The sequence below is a fragment of the Eretmochelys imbricata genome, chromosome 10, assembly GCF_965152235.1.
Source record: "Eretmochelys imbricata isolate rEreImb1 chromosome 10, rEreImb1.hap1, whole genome shotgun sequence".
Classification (NCBI taxonomy): Eukaryota; Metazoa; Chordata; order Testudines; family Cheloniidae; genus Eretmochelys; species Eretmochelys imbricata.
Window position 1 is genome coordinate 7,361,223 of NC_135581.1, and position 17,590 is coordinate 7,378,812.

The window sequence follows — 17,590 nt, forward strand, 5'->3', positions numbered from 1 at the left end:
CCTGCAGGCCAGGTGTGGCATGGGCAGTGACCGGGCAAGCTGCCATGAGCGGGCTCAACCCGGAGCTAGAGGGGCCACCTCTTGGAACAAAAGGGGAGCTCCCTTTCCGCAGCCAGGCCACAAGCTCTCACCTGATGATAATACACTGGTTGTGTTTGGCATCCATCATTTTGGTATAGGCGATGTTTGCAATAGCAAAAAGGTGTCTGCAAAAGAGCCAGATGCACAGAGCGTTAAGGGTAAAACAGTCCCTGCAGAGGAGGAGTTCCCACCAGCCGAACACCCTGGCTGGTAGCCGGGCGAGGCTTCTTTTGCTCTGAGCTGCGCCAGCTCCCTTGCCTTAGGTCACCCACGGGCACAAAGGAAGTCTGAAGACACCCAGCAGGATCGAACCTCAGGCTTGCTATCCATGGGCAGGGAAGATCTGTTACCTGCGCTGGGATCTCCACTTGAGAGAGAAGACAGCTGCTTTATCATCAGACCGACCGTCTGGGCCTGAGCACCCTCTGCAGCACCTCCCCTAAGCTGCTCAGCCCTGCCCCAAGTGGTGGTGGATTGCAGTGGGGCTACTGGGGTGAGAGAGGATTACTCCCTGGAGTAAGCTCTGCAGGCTCGGGTCCCCGGCCACGACAATCTGAGCTCAAGGAGAGCGCAAGGACCCCGAGCAGCCGGGCTGTGCAGCTAAGACACCAGCCGGAAGGTGACTGTAACATGCCAGGAGGAGACAGACAGCACACTGCGCTCCGTGCGGGGGAGGTACTTACGGGGGATTTTCTCCCAGCGCCCTTCCTTCATACTGCAGCACCTGCTCCGTCCCATAGATGTTGTACATTTTGTAGGGGTTCACGGACACTAAGATGCTGCCTATATAGGTCTGCAACAGCAAGAGACACACAGAGGAAGAGCTGCTTATGTTTTTACGCTGCTCGGCAGAAGATGAGCAGCAGGTATCTAAGCTGAGTGACAGTAATACCTAATGCCATTGACCAAAGGATATCAAAGCACTTTACAAAAGTGGGGGAAGGTCCATCTCTGGGAAACAGTGGCACAGATTGGTTTATCACTTGCTCAAAAATCACAAAGCGAGATGCGGTTGAAGCAGACTAGAACCCAGGTGTCCTGACACGCTGTGCCGTGAGTGACCCACCAGACACACACTCTGCACACTCTGCATATCGGTGTCAGGCCGGACCCTCCACTGGTAATGCCGAGGAGACCCTGAGGCCTGCCATGAGCTCTGAGTGCAACTTCAGCTGCCAGGAACTTACGTAGATTAACTCGCGGTCAAACCTCGTCTTGATGTTGTGCAGCACTGCCCCCTCCTGGAGGTCCCTGGAACACACAGCACAGAACAGGGATCAAGGCATAGCACTTTCATAAAGAGGATGAGGCTGATGGCCGACAGATCCACTCCTGTCGTCTCCACAAATGAAATCCCAGCCAGCTCAGTGCCACCAACGTGCAAAGCAAAGGCACCCGTCCCAGGCACACGCAGTCAAAGCTCCAAAAAGCGAGGCTGGAGTCAGACTACGGGAATCCATTGCCGAGGCTGGTGAGATCTTAAAGTGGGTCGGAGAGGGCACCTGCAGGAGCTGTTCACAGCAGTGGGCATGGTCCATGCTAGGGCCTGGGGAGCACATTGTGCTAGTCGCTCTGCATAACCAAGGTGAGACATGGCCCCTGCCCCAAACAGCTAAGACAGAGGATAGGAGGGGACACCGAGATGATGGGACTCACCCAAGGTCACACAGCAGGTCGGTGGCAGAGCTGGGCCTATACCCCAGATTCCTGATTCCCAGACCCCTAGCCCACAATGGTGCTCTGCTGAGTGACACCAGCCAGCCCATGGTGATTAGCTTTCCTTTTACATCAACCAGAGCATGCCAGTCAGTCACTTACTGCAGCTGGGTCATGTCCTCCATGCCATCTGCCTTCGGCTCTTCTCGGGGGCTCCTGCACGGCAGGTTGCGGATGGAGTGCATCTACACTCAGGAATTAAGACATGCAGATCAGGCAGTTATTGCAGGGTGCAGCTGGGCAGCGTTACTCAGAGAACTACTCCGGCCAGCTCAGGGGCCTCCTGAGACAGAGAGTCGGGGTCGGACCCCAAGCCAAGCTATGGCTCCCAAACTGATTCAACTGGCGTGTCCGTCTGCCAGTGCTGGGGACAAGATCCCCACTGCTCTATAGTGACTGCTGCTGGCTCAACCCTCTGTCATCAGGAAGAGGAAACCCTAGGGAGCAACGAGGCTTGTGCAAGTGGAGCCGGTGGTTACAGAAGGGACTTTGCAAAGGGGGTGGTTTGACCCCGATCCTTTGCTGCCAAGTCCCTTCATTGCAGCAGCCACCAGGTGGCATCACCTGGTACAGCCACCGATAAGGCCATGACCGTGTGGGGGTTGGGACACCAGGCCCTGGAGCAGTTCCTATCGCCTCACCCCTTTTGGGGTGTGGGTGTATGATGGCCACCATTTTGGCCAGCATGACTGGAATTGAACCAGGCACCTCCAGAGCTAAAAAGCATGAGCAGCTACAGCTTGAGCTAAAGAGCCAGCCCTTGGAGCCAGGGCCTGCCACGGGGCCATATCTCTGCAAACTGGGGCATGCATCACACACTAACCAGGGGGTTCCAGTGTAACTATGGAGGCACTGACTAAAATCAGCTGCCCGATGGACGTGGCTTTCCAATAAAGGAGAACAGAACAGGCCCAGTTCAGGGGTACAGCTGCTATGGAGCGACCCCTTCGGGCAGGAGGCTGTCTAGAGGCAGGGGCTTCAGCAGAGAGATGTCTGGAGATCAGACCATGCCGCTCCCCTCTGCATCACTCCCCTGGCTCCCCCTCACTTACCACGTCCAGCTCACACCTCTCAGCCTTGCTTTCCAAACGCTGCACAGCTCTGCCCTGGTCTGCATCTCTAACCACATTCCCTGCCCCTCCCTTTGGTTCCACTGATGATACCAGCCTTGTCTTTCCCCTCTTCACCCAGGCTTTCATGCTGGGCCCTATGTGGGACCAGCCCACCAACCCCCCTCCCAAAGATTCATTTATTCTACAAGCTTCACCCCCTTGCACGCACACACAGAATATTAGACTGAGGACTTGTCTACATGGGGACATTCAGGAAAGCTAATTCAAATGAATTTTTAAAGCAAATTCATTAAACCACAATTAGTCCCTTTGTGGATACTCTTGTGAATTAAGCTAAACCAAATTAAGGCCACTTTAATTCTGAATGAGAGTCTCCATGCATGGGTTCAATGTGCTTTGACTAATCCACTTTTAATCCGAATTAACACAAGGTGTGAATTTATTTTCCTGAGTGTTCCCATGTAGACAGAGAGAGAAAATGAAAATGACCATTAATTATTTGCATTACAGTAGCACCTATAGGTCTGAGACGAGAGCAGGGCTTGAAACAGTCTCTGACATAAAAGGATCACAATCTAAACAGACAATGTGGATGGGGAATCCATGCAGTGCCCTTCTCACTAGACCACACTGTCCCTCAGTGTGCTAAAGCAGCTCCCCCAGTGTATTGTCCCTCCACGTTCCACTACAGAGCACACTCTGAACTGCTGGGCAACATACACAAGCCCCTATATTGTCACACTGGCACCTATTTAGCTTTCAAGAACAATGCAAAGGGTAGCTGAGGGACTGCTACAATCCCCGGGCGACATTCAGAGGTGGGAGATACCCACTGGGTCCCCGGTTCCCCTCCCCCCAGCCAGGGCAGGATTGGTCCCTATCACCTCGTTCCCTGTGCTTCATCTAACATGATTTTAAATGCCTCGCGCCGCGTCAGCTGAAGGCACAGAAGAGCCACAGAGCGTCTGTTACTTCACAAAAAACCCAGGTAACTAAGAGTCACCAGCTTGGAAGAGCAGACAATAAACCCTGGAGCTTTTCAATCATCACTGTAGCTCCTAACCTGGAGAGCATCCAGCCCCTCGCGGGCTCAGGCCAGGGTAGGCAGCAAGCAGGTAAGCAAATCGTCATCCAGGGTAAGCCAGTCATGTACTGGGGTAGGTCTCAGTTGAGCTCTGTCGGCCAGTGCGTGCCAAGAGAAGCCTGTCTAATTAAAACGCTCCTTCTGTTCCAATGCAGCTACCTGCCACAGATCAAGTCTCTGCATTTACATATACCTCTTTTGTTCCATTGCTATGACAGAGGTCAAACAGCTCCAAAAGTAACAGCTGTCACCCTGGCTGCGGTGCCAGTCCGGGGGAGGGAGAAGGGGGGCTCATAGCTTTACAATGACAGGGCCCAGGGATAGCTCGGTGCCTTTATTAAACCTCAGTCTGGCCTGGGCTGGTTTCCCCTTTCCAGCATACGTGCCAGTTCCCTAAGCTGGCACAACCTGGTTCCTGCATCCCACTGTTTGGGAACCTCTTTCAAACAGGCCAGGTTTTTTAACCAGCCAAAGCCAACTTCGGGGCACCAGCTGTGGTCTCCCCTGGGGTGGGGGGGGGTGTTGGCTGTCAGTGGGTAAGTCAGTCCAAGCAGGGGATGTTTGCATGGGAGCACACAGGCTGGCCACCTTAGCTTCTCTCCTGCTCAGAACTGCCATGTGGGTAGAGCCACGCTCCCACTGGTATGATCTGAATGTAACAGCGTGAGTCTCATCTTGCTGACACCACTGGGCATCCTTACCCCAGAGCAAGCGAGAGGAGCATCAGAGCCAGGACCGGCTGGCATGGAGGAGAAAACATTTTTTTATTTTCACATCTGAGGCCAGTCCTTGTGCAAGAGAAGGGAGCCAGCTCTAGTGGTTAAAGCAGGCGGCTGGCAGTCAGGACTCCTGGGTTCTGCCGGCTGGCTGGCTGGAAGCACCTGATGCTCATTCTGTGCTGTGAGGAGGGTGGGGAAGGGGCACAACCACGGGCTACACTATTAACTCTACTAATAGACGAGGTCTGGTTTTAACCCTTCAAACCCGGGTGTTTTCCATAACACTAGGCCAATTTGTTTCTTCAACACCCCCCATCTCACTGCAGATTTGGCCCAGAGTTTTAAGAGAGCTGTACCTGCTTACCCCAGGGGCCAAATGTTGCTCACTCTTCAGGGTAAGGGCCTGATGCAACGCCCCCTGACATCATTCGGATCCGGATCTTTGGATCCGGTCCTCCATTCAGATTAACCCCTGTGGGTTTACCACAATGTAAACTGGCCCCAGGTCTGGAGTCTGCTCTAAATGGCCCAAATCCCTGGAATTACCTGGTGGTGCCAGGGCAGTTTCTTGCCCATGTTCCCATGCTCCCAGTGGCTCCCATCGCCCTGGTTCTGCACTGAGGATCTGTGGGTCAGGTACTCAGCAGTGCTGTCTCCTCGCCGGCCCGAGCACCTGTTCAGGCTCGCAGTGGGAGGATTATGAAGCAGTTTCTCAGAAGACCACCCGCTGGGTGACGCACGGACGTTCACTATCTGCTGCTTAGACCAGTGCTGCTTGTGCATGTAGGACATCCTTCTGAAGGAGCCCAGCCTCTGGACCTGCGGCATGACGACGGCGTACCTCCCTGCACTGTCCTCTCCTGAGATGTCCTCGTTCTCAAAGAGCTCAGCGGGGAGTTTTGCTGGTCTGCTACATGCTTCCTGCAAGGATGGGGACCCGGCAAAGGAGGGGCCAGCTCCCGTCACAGAATGGGGGCCTTTGAAGGCCACAGTTCTTTGTGATTGAGGGCCCGGATTTGCTTTGCCTTTCAGGACAGCGCGGGGGCTGCAGGTGGCAGGATAAGACAAGTTCCCACCCGGAACCTTATGCCCCCAGTTTGGGGTAGGTGACCGTGACCTATTTACTTCTCCCATTGGCATCGTAGCATGTTTTAGGGATGGAGCGGGGGAGGCCAGCTTCTGAGAAGGGCTCCTACCAAGGGGGTGTCTAGGATCTGTCGGTGATGGTGGGCATTGTCCCGGGGCTACATGTCCGCCCTCTCTCACTGAGAATTTGAGAGCCGTGGGTCCTGATATCTGACCTGCCACCGGCTGTCCAAACCGTTTCAGGAATGCATTCCCACCTCCTGCTTTGTCCGCAAGCATGCTGCTGGTTTCTGCAGGAGAAGGCCTCCTGGCGGAAGGGGTCTGGGTCATCCCAGCCAGAGGCTGACCGATGCGTTTGATAAACGCCTTAGGGATCCCAGGAGCAGGGCTGGGAGGTGGAGGCAGCTTTGAAATGCTCCTCACGCTTCCGCCTCCCGCCATCTTGGGTGACGGAGTTCGCTGACCTGGCATTTCGTTCCCAGAAGCCCCGTCCCAATGCGGCCGTGCAGGCAGCTGCCCTCCCGGCCCATTAGCATCCACAGGGAATGAGGACCTGCCAGGTAGAAAGTTAGGAGAGTCTTTGATGGTAACACGATGGCTTCTTTGGTGTGTCAGCATCTGAGGGGAGGGTGTTCTCGCCAATCCCTGGGGAGGCGGCCCACCTCTGATGGATGGCACTGGGGATGGTGGGATGGGAGACTGAGCTCCCGCTGGATGGCCCAACTGCTTCAGAAACGAGTTCCTCATTAAAGGCTTCACTGCTTTAGTTGGGGGCTCGGGCTGCCTGTTCCAAGCCTGGGGGAGCCACCTGTGCATTTCCACGGGCGAGCAACTCAGTCTTCTTGATGGCTGAGGGGAAGATGGCCGTCTGCTCCCAGCACCCCTGGCTGAAAAGCGTGGGGACCTTGCCTCAGGAGGAGACCCAAACTGCCTCAGGGATGGGTGAGGTGAAGGGGGTGCTTTCAGCTCCCCAGGGGCAGGATTATGGAGCCCTGGAGGGACTAAGCTCCCAGGCAGCGTAGCTGGGGTGGTGCCTTGGGGGTTTGAGCCAAACATCTGAAGCCTCGATGAGCTGGATTTGAGCGTGGGCTGTGGGAACAACAGGCTGGAAGGTGGCTCACCCCTTGTGCTATTGACATGCTTTAACACAGGCTGTGGAGACCAACTCCTCTGACTCACGGATGGGTTATGAGCTGTTGGCCTAGGAGATGACATGGGCTGAAAGGTGGAATCTATAGGTGCTGTGCTCCCAGCTGTGGAGGAGATTTGTCTCCATGACAGAGGGGGAGAGGAGACATTTTCTCTGGCCACTGGAGACCGTGGTCTCCTCAAAGAGGGAGGGGGAGCAGCAGATGGGCTCTTCATCCTCAGAGAGGATCGTGGTGAGGGAGGGGGACTTCTGGGTCTCATCGGTGGCTGGTAAGAGGGCAGCTGTGGAGACTTCCCAGTCATGTGGCTACCGAACCGCTGCAGAAAGGGTATGTTCGTCTCTGGCTTTTGAAAATCCAGCTGTGGCTGGTTAAGGTTGAGCCTTTTCACACTGGGTTTTGGAGAAGGGGGTCTCTGCCACACAGAAGAATGAGATGGTGGCCTGAGGGGCTCCAGGCTGCTTCTGCTTCCTACTCTCCTTAAAGAATGTGGAGAGGAGGAGATGCTCCTCCGGGAAGGCTGAGGGGAAGGAGGCCTTTGGGAGTTGTTGTTGTTCCTGGCTGTGTAATCGAATTTCGTCATAGGCAAGAGAGGTGCCCAGTCTAAGGTCTCCATCCCTGCTAATTTTTGGCCAAACTTTTTATAGGAAGGCTCAATAAATGGATGCCGGTCATGTGCTTTCTCCTGGGGGATGTCAAAACATCTTACAGAGGGCTGTGGAGAAGGGTGATGAAAGCTCTGTCTCTCTGGACTCCTACGCTGCCTGCTAAGTTTCGGGGAAGAGGTGGAACTTGGCATGTCGCCGTGTCTAATTGATGGCTGAGGGGAAGGTGACCTCAGAGGCCCGCTCTCACCAAATGACAAAGATGTTGCCCTCCTTACTGGAGAGGGTGTGGGGGGCCTGCCCTTCACCTCGCTTCCACGGTGTTTTAAAATGGGTTTTGGTTGCATGAGGGATTTCTGTAAGAATTGCCCTAGGGGGCTCCCACATCCTCGCGGAGAGAAGCTTTGCAAATGCGTCCCCTGGACATTGCCTTGCCGGTCACCAGGGTCAAACCTGCTTCCCATCGACTTTGGAGAGTGAGGTTTTGGAAGCCAGCTCCCATGAGCCTGGCCAACACGGCAGTATGTCACTGAAGGTTGGGGATCCCCATTGCTGAACTGGGCGAAGGGAGACGCCAGCGGCTCGTATTCACCGTAGTCATCCTCATCTTGATCCACGCCAGCAAGGGAAATATGCGGAGAAGGAGGGAGGGGAACATCAAGTTTGTCTCTGCCAAACAGCTTCACCTGAGGCCTGGGGAAGAGCCTGAACTTCCTGTTTAACGACAGTTCAGAAGGCAACATTTCCTCGATCCCCTGCTGCTCAAAGAAGGAAGAATTAGGGAGCATAAAGGGGTAATCTCCATTCTCATCTGCCAACTCCTCTGGCTCATCCATCTCCGTTATATCATCCAAGGGATACGCATAAGGGTTATAGGAAAACTGAGCTGGAGGGCCCCATTCGTATTCACTGTAACTGATTTCATGCTGAGGGGAATAATCATACAGATAGCCCATTTCATCTACCCACAGGTTGTAGGGCCCTCCAGAAGGACCATATTTGTCTTCAGAAGAGCCGTATGGCCCTGTTTGCTTTTCATAGTAATCCACATTGCTCCTATATTGGTCATAGGATTCATATAGTGAATAGCCAGAAGGTAACTCATAATCCTGGTCTTCATAGTCATAGTAGTCAGACTGGTTTTGCAGCGGATCATCGTAGTAGTCCATGGGCTCTTCATAAAGCCCGTATTCTTCTTCCATATCATATCCAGGGTAGTCCTCGTAATCAGATACCCTTCTGTTATGAAAGTCATGTCCGTCTGCATAGTCAGTCGGTGCCTGGAGGTAGCTTTCCTCCTCAGGGTAGCCATACTGAGCTGGGGCCTGCGGGTCGTAAAAGCTGCTGTCATCCTGGTAACAGTTGTAATAGTCCAGTGGGACTGCAGGGCCCTCATACCTGCTTGGCCCGGGCTGTGAGAACCTCCCAGAGGGCTGCCTCACAAGGCCACCATGTTCAAAATTTGGCTGGTAGCCATATTCCTCTTCCCCTTGGCCATAGAGCCTCCTGGCTCCAGAGAACCTTTTCATGTTGGCTCGGTGCCTCAGAATCTCTTCCTCTGATGGGAAGGGGAGTTTCTTAGCTCCAATCCTAGACAGCCAGGCCTCATTCATGGACCTCTCATTGTAGGTAAGCCTGGCCCGTTTGGACAGGAACTTTCTTGTCAGCCAGCTGGTGGCAGCAGAAGCTTTGCTCAGGATCTGAGCCCGGGGTTTGAATTTCTCTTTCGTTCTCCTCCAGCGGAAGAGGCTGCTGAAGAACCCACCCTCCTCCTTAGGTTTCTCACCTCCCAGTCCCAGCCGTATCAGCAGGAAAGAGGGCTTTTTTGGGTTGCCACTGACCTCTTTCTTCTTCTTCCCTATATTCTTGAAGCGCATCATGAGGTTGGAGGTGGATTTCAGCACTGCCTTGTTCTTCTTCTTTATCTTCTTCTTTGAGCTGTATTTATTCAGCCCCCAGAAAAACCGGGAGGTGTTCTTGAACTGGCCCTTCTTGGAGCGCTTCAGGCCTAGCCTCTTGAAGCCCATGAAGAGCTTGGATGCACTCTTCAGGCTCTTCTTCGTTTTGGACTTGGGCGGTGCCACTTCCTTCCTAGCTAGACCAGCCATAGCCTTGGTAGCCCCTTTCAGCTGAGCCTTGGCGTGCTCCTTCTTTGCCCCCTTCTTCTTCTTGGCATCATCGCCCGCCAGCCCCATGACCAGGTGGGAGGCACCTTTGAGGTGCAGGTCCTTCTTCTTTTTCTTTGCAGAATAATCTTCCTCCTCCTCCTCTTCCTCCTCCTCTTCCGAAAGCACCTTTTTCCCTTTCCCCTGCTTCTTACCAGCCATGGCTTTGGAGGCCTCCTTTTTGTCCTTCCCTTTCTTTTTCTTAGGGTCTTCCTCACTGTCCTCATCTTCATCCTCCTCCTCCTCCTCCCCCATCTCACTCTCCTCATCACTGTCTTCCTCGGCATTGCTCTTCGTTAGCTCAGAGTCTGAGGCCTCCTCCGACTCCCTGAGGACTTCCTTCTTCCCCTTCTTGGCATCCTTCCCCTTCTTCTCATCCTTCCCTTTCCCCTTTGCCACTTCCTTCCCCTTCCGCCCTTTGTCATTGCTCTTCCCCCCTTTGCCCTTGTCCTTGCCCTTCTTGGCACTGCCATCCTTCTCGGCGGTCCTTTTGGTCTCACCTTTTTTGCCACCCATGCTCGTGTTTCAGGCTCATACTCTAGCCTCCAGGCGTGGCAATGCCATGCGTCACTCACGACCCTACGTAGAGGTGTGGGTTATAACAGTGTTCCCCGGCCAGTCAATCCCCCAAAACCAGGCAGAAGCAAGTCTTCAAAGCCAAACCTTCATGCTGCCCATGCACATTCGTGAGCCAGTTGCAATGTCTTCCCCGCAGCAGAAGGAAAGCTTTTCTGCATTGCTCCGAAAGAGCGGCATGCAGTGCCAGGAGCTAGTGCTCGTATACAGGTCTTGGTTTTATTTTCCTTTGCAGGGTTTCAGTGAGACAGAGCAGTTCTCCATCCTTCCTGCCTAGGCTTAATCGCTCCTTCTTAGTCCCCCCTACTGCACTTTAGAATGTGAATGCAGAGTCCCACCTGTGATGAGAACATCCCCTGATACCTGCAGCTGCATCCTCTGGGAGGTCCTGCTTCATCCTTCCGCTGGGAAGTCCCTGGTCCTGGCTCTTAACACTCCATAACGACTCCTCAGTCAAAATGTCTCATCCCATCCTGCGATGCGCCTTTCTGCCAGGCACGGGGAGTTAAGAACTCAAGTTATTGCGAGTGTTCTGCTAGACTGTAACTGTATCTCCTTGGCTCCTGGCCGTATGAATAATGCAAGTGGGCTGCCCTGCTTCCACTCAGAGACTCTTCCAAAGGAGACAGAAGAAGCGAAGGAAGAGAACTCAGAAATGGCCTCTGGCCAGCGCTCCAAACGCACTGGCCACACCAATTGGAAGATAAATCTGGGTGAAGGCAAAGAGTGGAAAGCATCCTTCTTAGAGGGTGAAATTCACATTCACCACTAGCAGCCTATGCCTCACGTCACCCAAAGAGCTTCAATCAGATAAAGTGGTGCGTAGTCTCTCTGCCTAAGGGTGAATTTTCTCCCAAACAGCATAGGTCTTCTATTGGTTTTCTTCCTCCAGTATTGATCCCCACCAGTGATATCCACATTAAAACAGGGGCTCTGATTCTCCTCTTGCTCACAGTGCCGTAAATGAGGAGTAAATCAGGAGTCACTGGCAGACACATTTGTGTTCCTAGTGGGAATAATGTCAGGAGCTTAACTGCCTCTTTCTCCCCCAGCCAGGAGGCTACATTTACATGGTCAAAATTAGGAGACAATGATCCTGTTACAGAGGGTGGGCCAGATTCAACTTTCATCTACACTCAGGACAGTTGCTGGGGTTGCTCCAACGTAGCTGAGAGCACGACCTCGGTTCAGGAATAAGCAGCAGGGATGGGTGAAATCTAGCCTGAAGACCTTGTTCTCATCCATCATCTTAGCCATTGACAAGGGGAGAACACAAAGGCACAGTCTTCAAATAGGACCTTTCCCATGAGACGTCAGTGACTCGCTCATGCTAAGAAAGCTCAAGCCCTTCAGAGCCAAATTCTGCTCTCACGGCCACGCACCCGCTGACTCCAGTAGGGCTGCCTGGGTGAGAGACCTTCACCCTGCGATTTGTTTTTAACCTGGCAAATCTGACAGCAGTGGTGAAATTAACCCTCAAGAGTAACTAATAAGCATGTGGGTTTTCAAGGGAGCCAATGAAAAGGGCAGGACGGGACATCCTGGTTTATAGAGGGCAGTACCTTCCATCCGGGGAGCCTGAATTCCACAGAGTTAGTGACACTGGATCTCCAGCCTTCCCAAACTGCCTCAGGGGACATCGGCGCAAGCAGGCCTAAGGCAATACCACTCCGGGGAATTCAGGTGCGCTCCAAAGTCAATAAACAACGGAGAAAAGGATGGGAGGATTGGAATGATCATAAGCCGCTATGCACATACACACAGCTTCCTGCCGCCAGCCTGAGCCCCACAGCAGTTCACACCCCAGACAGCCTGCACTGCCGTGACAGCTGCCCGCAGCCTACACACCGGCTAAAAGCATGAGCTGCTACAGTTGTGCTTGCACTAAACCTGCCTGGCGGGGGCGGGGGCTGTAACAGCTCATAGCCTCTGTGGATCAGGCATGAAGGGGGCCCCAGAACACACACTCGCCAGTGGCTTTTGCAGGCAGTTAGCAGGGAGATGCAGGAATCTGCAGGTGCATGTTTGCTTGCCGTGTGCACAAGGTTGTCTACGAAAGGGCAGGGGTATGTGTGGTGTGCCCACACGCGACTTGTGTGTTTGCACGGGCGGGGCGTGCACAGGGACGGCAACTGTGGAAGGGGAAAATTGCGGCCAAGCCACGTTTTCCACCCCACAGTTTGCCCGTCGCCCCCTGCAGGACAATGGGGATAATCTCCATGTGTTTTAAATTTCCTTCCCAAGCAGGGTGGAAAGTATATAGAGATCCAGCCACCAGCACATGCAGCGTTCTGGAGGACGCTGATATCTCCGCTGGCATAAGGCACGCCCTAAGGGCAGCCCGAAAGCCTGGCCAGCTTTCTGCTGGATGGTATAATGCTGCGGATGATTTCTGAACCCTCAGTCGCTGCCAGCTCCCCGTGATATTAATATCACTCCACGGCAAGCCCAGCGGCATGTTTTCTGTGGCCAGTAGCAAACGGCTTAATAGCACTGGGCACTGCTGTGGTTTTTCTATCCCTTCCCCAGGAATTTCAGGCCCCAAGGCCCTTTCTAAGACCCAGCCGCCCGTGCCCCTGGCTCAGGTTTCATAAGGAAAGCAAAGGAGCACATTTCATATCAGAGCGCGACTAACTTGAAATCAGACACTCAAATCTTCCCCAGCCTTCGTGCGCGCTGCGTCGCTCTTATTGCAAATCAGGAGGGCTGCTCTCTTGTGAATTCAGTGGCAGGGGAGGCCCAACCAAGCCTCCTTGGGCAGACAAGCCGAAACCGGGCTTGCTTTTCAGCCAGGCAAAATCACTACGAGGATACTTGTTTGCTTTGCAGCATGCGGCCTCCAGTTCCAGATCCCCAGTGACTGGAGTCTGCCTCCACTTTGCCCTCTCCCTGTCGGAGATGCATTAATTGGCGGGTGTGCCGGAGCGCTCAGGGCCCTGTATGTGGCGCCCTCTGCTAGGAGGACACCAGTCTTAGCCTTATTTCCCCTTTGCATTGCGGGGAATTGATCCCCATTGAGACAACAGGGAGAATCTTGGCTTTTGATATTACCTCGCTCTGCTCACCTTGTCTTGTCGGGAGAGAGAGACAGCGTGTAGATATGTGGGTGGGTTATACACAAGGAGTGTGTGTGTGGTGTGTGAACGCATAGTGTGTGGGAGGGTAATACAGGCGGGAGTGTGGTGTGTGAATGAATGTATAGTGTGTATGGGGGGTGGTGTGTATGCTCACACCGGTTGTTGCACTTCCCTGTTCCACCCTTTTCTATGCACAACTCCCCCTAGAATCCTGCAGCTTGCTGCCAGCATCAACTATTAATGACAGACCTGGATTCGAGTGGCTGCAAATTCATGAAAGTTTAAGCAGAGATGTTCTAAATTTGTCATTTGTTTTACCCACCCGGATCACCTTCCGCCCGAAAAGACACTCAGAGCCACAGTCAGTCACCTTTGCACTAGATTTCAAAGCTGGCCAGCTCTCCTGCCCCTGAGATGCTGCATCTGTCAGGGGTCAGAGAGCTGGTTGGCCAGCCAATATTTTACACGTACAACTGCTGAACTCTAAGTGCCAAGGACATTATCTCCAGGCACGCTGGCGATTTACATGCAAACAAAGGGCATCTTATGAAACGTACGAACACGTGGACAATAGAGAGTTTTGTACAGAATCAAGGGAAATCAAGACACTATTCATTAACATGAACTAACAGCTTCTATGCAGGTGTTTTGTGGTCAATTGATCTGAGACACTGCAGATCCACTAGCCATGTACCTCCGCAGCCTGCTTCCAACCCCTCTCCTTGCGTTGCACAGTGAAGCAGCACCCATCATGGATATGTCCCCTGGTTTTCTGATGGTCTATTTTACATGGTTGTTGTAAAGAATGAACAGAGGAAACAAGGCTGGAGCAGCCAAGTGGCTGGGTTAAACAAAGACAGAGCAGGCCCATGCAGAGAAGTCAGCCTCAGTGTTGCCAACCCCAAATACTCAAAAATGATGGGATTGGTTTAATAATCATGAGATTATCTAAAAAAATGGGGCTCTTTTTATTTGCATTCTGGTTGCTGAGCCTTTACGGTGCAGTGGCTTCACATTTTCATGCTTTTCTCAGCACCCATGAGGGCTGACACTTACTAAAAAAAAAAAGCCAAGATTCTCACATATTCCCATGACTCCAGGAGCTGGAGCTTTAAGAAAAAGCAGCAACGATTGTGAGACTCATGTTAAAATTGTGAGAGTTGGTAACACTTCTCTACACTCTGTCTCTCTCTCCCTAGAAGACAAGGTGGGCCAGGTAATATCTTTTATTGGACCTACTTCTGTTGGTGAAAGAGATGAGCTTTCCAGCTCCACAGCGCTCACCTTCAGGTCTCTCCAGAAAAGGTCATTTTTCATCCTCTTGATGATTTTTTCCCCTGGGGCTTTAGGCAGAGGTGAGATTTTCACCGATCCTAGACTGGCATAGCTCCATTATTGAGCTTTTCCATGTACACCCACTGAGGAGCTGGCCTGTTTGTGACTCCTGCTCAAATAGTCAAGAATCTCTTTGTTCACACAAGCCCTGATCCTGAACCCTTGAAGTCAATGGGAGCTTTTTACCATTGAGGTCAACTGGAGCAGGCCCCTAGTGCCAAATGCTGACTGACCCTAGGAAGCTCTGGGTAAGAGAGGCCTGAATGCAATGGAAATGATACCTTTCCCCAATGCATGGGGTCTGCATTGCAGAGAGGTCACGTCAGGACTCTGTACTCCCCTGCTCTGTGGAGCACTGATCCATGGTATGTGTCTACGTATGGCCATGTGTACACAGAAGGCTGCTGGTGGGTTGGAGGAGTGGCAGGGAATGGGCAGCGGATCCAATCAGTGCCAACCCACTAGACCTGAGCACCACACTAGGGGAGTATCGAGGGCAGGGCTTTTTGGAAGGTAAAGGGCTTTTCGCCTGCCAAGATGGAGGCTCCTCATGTCTCCTGTAACAATGATAATCTCTCTTAGCAGCTACCACCATGCAGGGAGTTGCATTCCTTACCCACCTGCAGGAACACTTTGTTTACCTGCAAATCTGACATCAGGAATTATAACATTCAAAAACCAGTAGGAGAACACTTCAATCTCCCCGGACTCTCAACAACAGACTTAAAAGTGGCAATTCGTCAACAAAAAACCTTCAAAAACAGACTCCAACAAGAAACCGCAGAACTGGAATTAATTTGCAAACGGGACACCATCAAATTAGGCCTGAATAAAGACTGGGAGTGGATGGGTCATTAGAGCAGCATGGGCAGCAGCCATGCTAGCCTCAAGTGTTGGCCAATTGTATATGTCGGTGTGGCCCTTTGCAGGACAGAATGTCTGACCTGCTCAATAGATTGTGTGTGTTGGCCATCTAGAGGCCGCAGCCTGCTGAGGCTAAAAATCCTAGGCAGCTAACTGTGATTTGGTTTTGGTCAAATGGCTTCACCCTGTGTTTTTGGAGCAAAGGTCCTAAGTTTTGTCTCCCATGCTGCACGTGAGCCATTTGGCTAGCAATGGCAATGTCCGTGAATGGACCATGTGACTTCCTTACACCTTGAAGCTTATGGTCTCATTTCACATAGGCCACCAAACAGCCCGTCAGATGGCAACAACTTTGGGTCTCGACAGCCCGACACTGGGTTTGATTGGGTGAACCAGAAGCAAAAGGCTACAAATCCCCGTATTAATGCCCGGACCCAGCTAGCCTCCCTTACACTGTTATTTTGAGCACAGAGCTGGGAGACATTTTTCAGGTGAAACTTTTTTTTTGGCAAAAAATACCAAAATACATTGTGAATTTGTGCCAGTTTCACTGATTCTTTTTGGTTTAAAAAAAAGGCCAAAAAATCAAAATGTTTCAATTTTTTTTAAATTACTTTTAATTTCAAAATTTCCTTTAATTTTATTCTTAAAAAATCAAACATGTTTAAAAATGCTCTGTGATGGGGTGCCTGCCCCACACTGGGCTCTAAGGGGTTAATAAAGCCCTACGGTGGCTGCAGAGAGGCCGCCAATCAGAGAAGGGCTGAAGGGAGCAGCCAATCAGGGCAAAGCAGACCCATATAAAAAAAGAGAGCTGCAGGGCAGACGAGGGCAGAGACAACCTGGGAAGTGCATCTGTGCAGATAATTAGATATTAGTACAATGTCTGTAGGGCTGATATTAAGACTAATTCAACCAAAAATGATCATTTGGCTCTAACAGACTCCAAGATTTCAGCGGGGACAGGAGCACGCCCTAAGGGCTTGTCTGCCCTATGGGGTTTACAATGGCGTTGCTGCAGATCTGCCGCTGTAATCCCACCGCGTAGATGCCTCCTACAGCAACAGAAGGGGTTTTCCCATCACGGTAGGAATGCCACCTCCCCAAGCCACGGTAGCTGGGTCAACAGGAGCATTCCTCCGTCGACCTAGCCATGGCTACCCCGGGGTGAGGTTAGCTTAACCACGGCACTCAGGGTGTGAATTTTCTGTAGCTATGTCAATCTACATTTGTAGCGTAGAGCAGGCCAAAGGAAGTGGGGCGTCGAGCTGGGGAGTATCTTGCATGCCCCCAGATTTATGCTTCTTAAAGAGACGTGCTCAAGATGCCGAGGCTGGACGGTCGACTTGCTCTGACAAAGCCCATCCTCAGCATCCTGCAAAGCCAGCTGCTCGCCAGGCTGCAAATACCAATCGAAACCACACTGAGGCATGGCTTACCTGAGTCTCTCAGTAACCGGTGCTAGGCCCTGCCATGGGGCAGAAGGCCTTGGTGCCTGGAGAGTGAACAAACTTAGTGATCGGCGCATAGCAACAGACAGAGGTGCACAGACACCTCCTCACCCAGCGGGCCGAGCCAGAAATGCAACTCCCACAAGAGTCTGGGTCTGCCTCCACTGCAAACCCAGCTTGGTGGCAACTGGAAGGTGTGTCCCCATCCCTCTGATAGCAGCCTGCTGGTCCCCCCTGTGCAAAATGAGTTTACAGGATCTCAGCCCAGTCAAATCCACCCTCACAACTGGCTCTAACTGGGCCCCTTGTTAGCAGCTGCAGTAGACAGGCCAAGGGTAGGATGGGGCATGGAGACCCACAGTCCCTCTGACGCCTGCAGGTGGGCCCTATAGCTCAGGGCTGAGGCTCCAGGGCAGGGTACCTGTCTCTGTCAGCACACAGTGAGATGGCCCACCCTCCATGATTTCTGGATTAAAAAAGGGACTTGTCTCCAGCACTCCAAGGATTTCCCGTCAGCCTCCTCCTGGCCAGAGACGCAACGAGGAGGGGGGAAGGAGGCCCAGCCCCCCACCCCCTCCAGACCACAGATGCCCATCAGCCCTGCCTGAGG

General features: G+C 52.7%; 1 protein-coding gene across 1 annotated transcript in view; it reads right to left on the bottom strand.

Moving 5' to 3' along the window:
- MYO15A (myosin XVA) overlaps positions 1 to 10,193 on the bottom strand; it is an 84,220-nt gene extending 74,027 nt beyond the window's left edge. The window contains exons 1-8 of the mRNA XM_077828730.1: positions 9,833 to 10,193; positions 7,791 to 9,724; positions 7,383 to 7,592; positions 5,220 to 5,594; positions 1,900 to 1,982; positions 1,269 to 1,332; positions 765 to 874; positions 132 to 206 (exon numbers count right to left, since the gene is read on the bottom strand). Of these exons, the coding sequence (XP_077684856.1) occupies positions 132 to 206; positions 765 to 874; positions 1,269 to 1,332; positions 1,900 to 1,982; positions 5,220 to 5,594; positions 7,383 to 7,592; positions 7,791 to 9,724; positions 9,833 to 10,193 (3,212 nt within the window). The remainder of the gene's footprint in view (positions 1 to 131; positions 207 to 764; positions 875 to 1,268; positions 1,333 to 1,899; positions 1,983 to 5,219; positions 5,595 to 7,382; positions 7,593 to 7,790; positions 9,725 to 9,832) is intronic.
- Between the last annotated feature and the right edge of the window lie 7,397 nt (positions 10,194 to 17,590).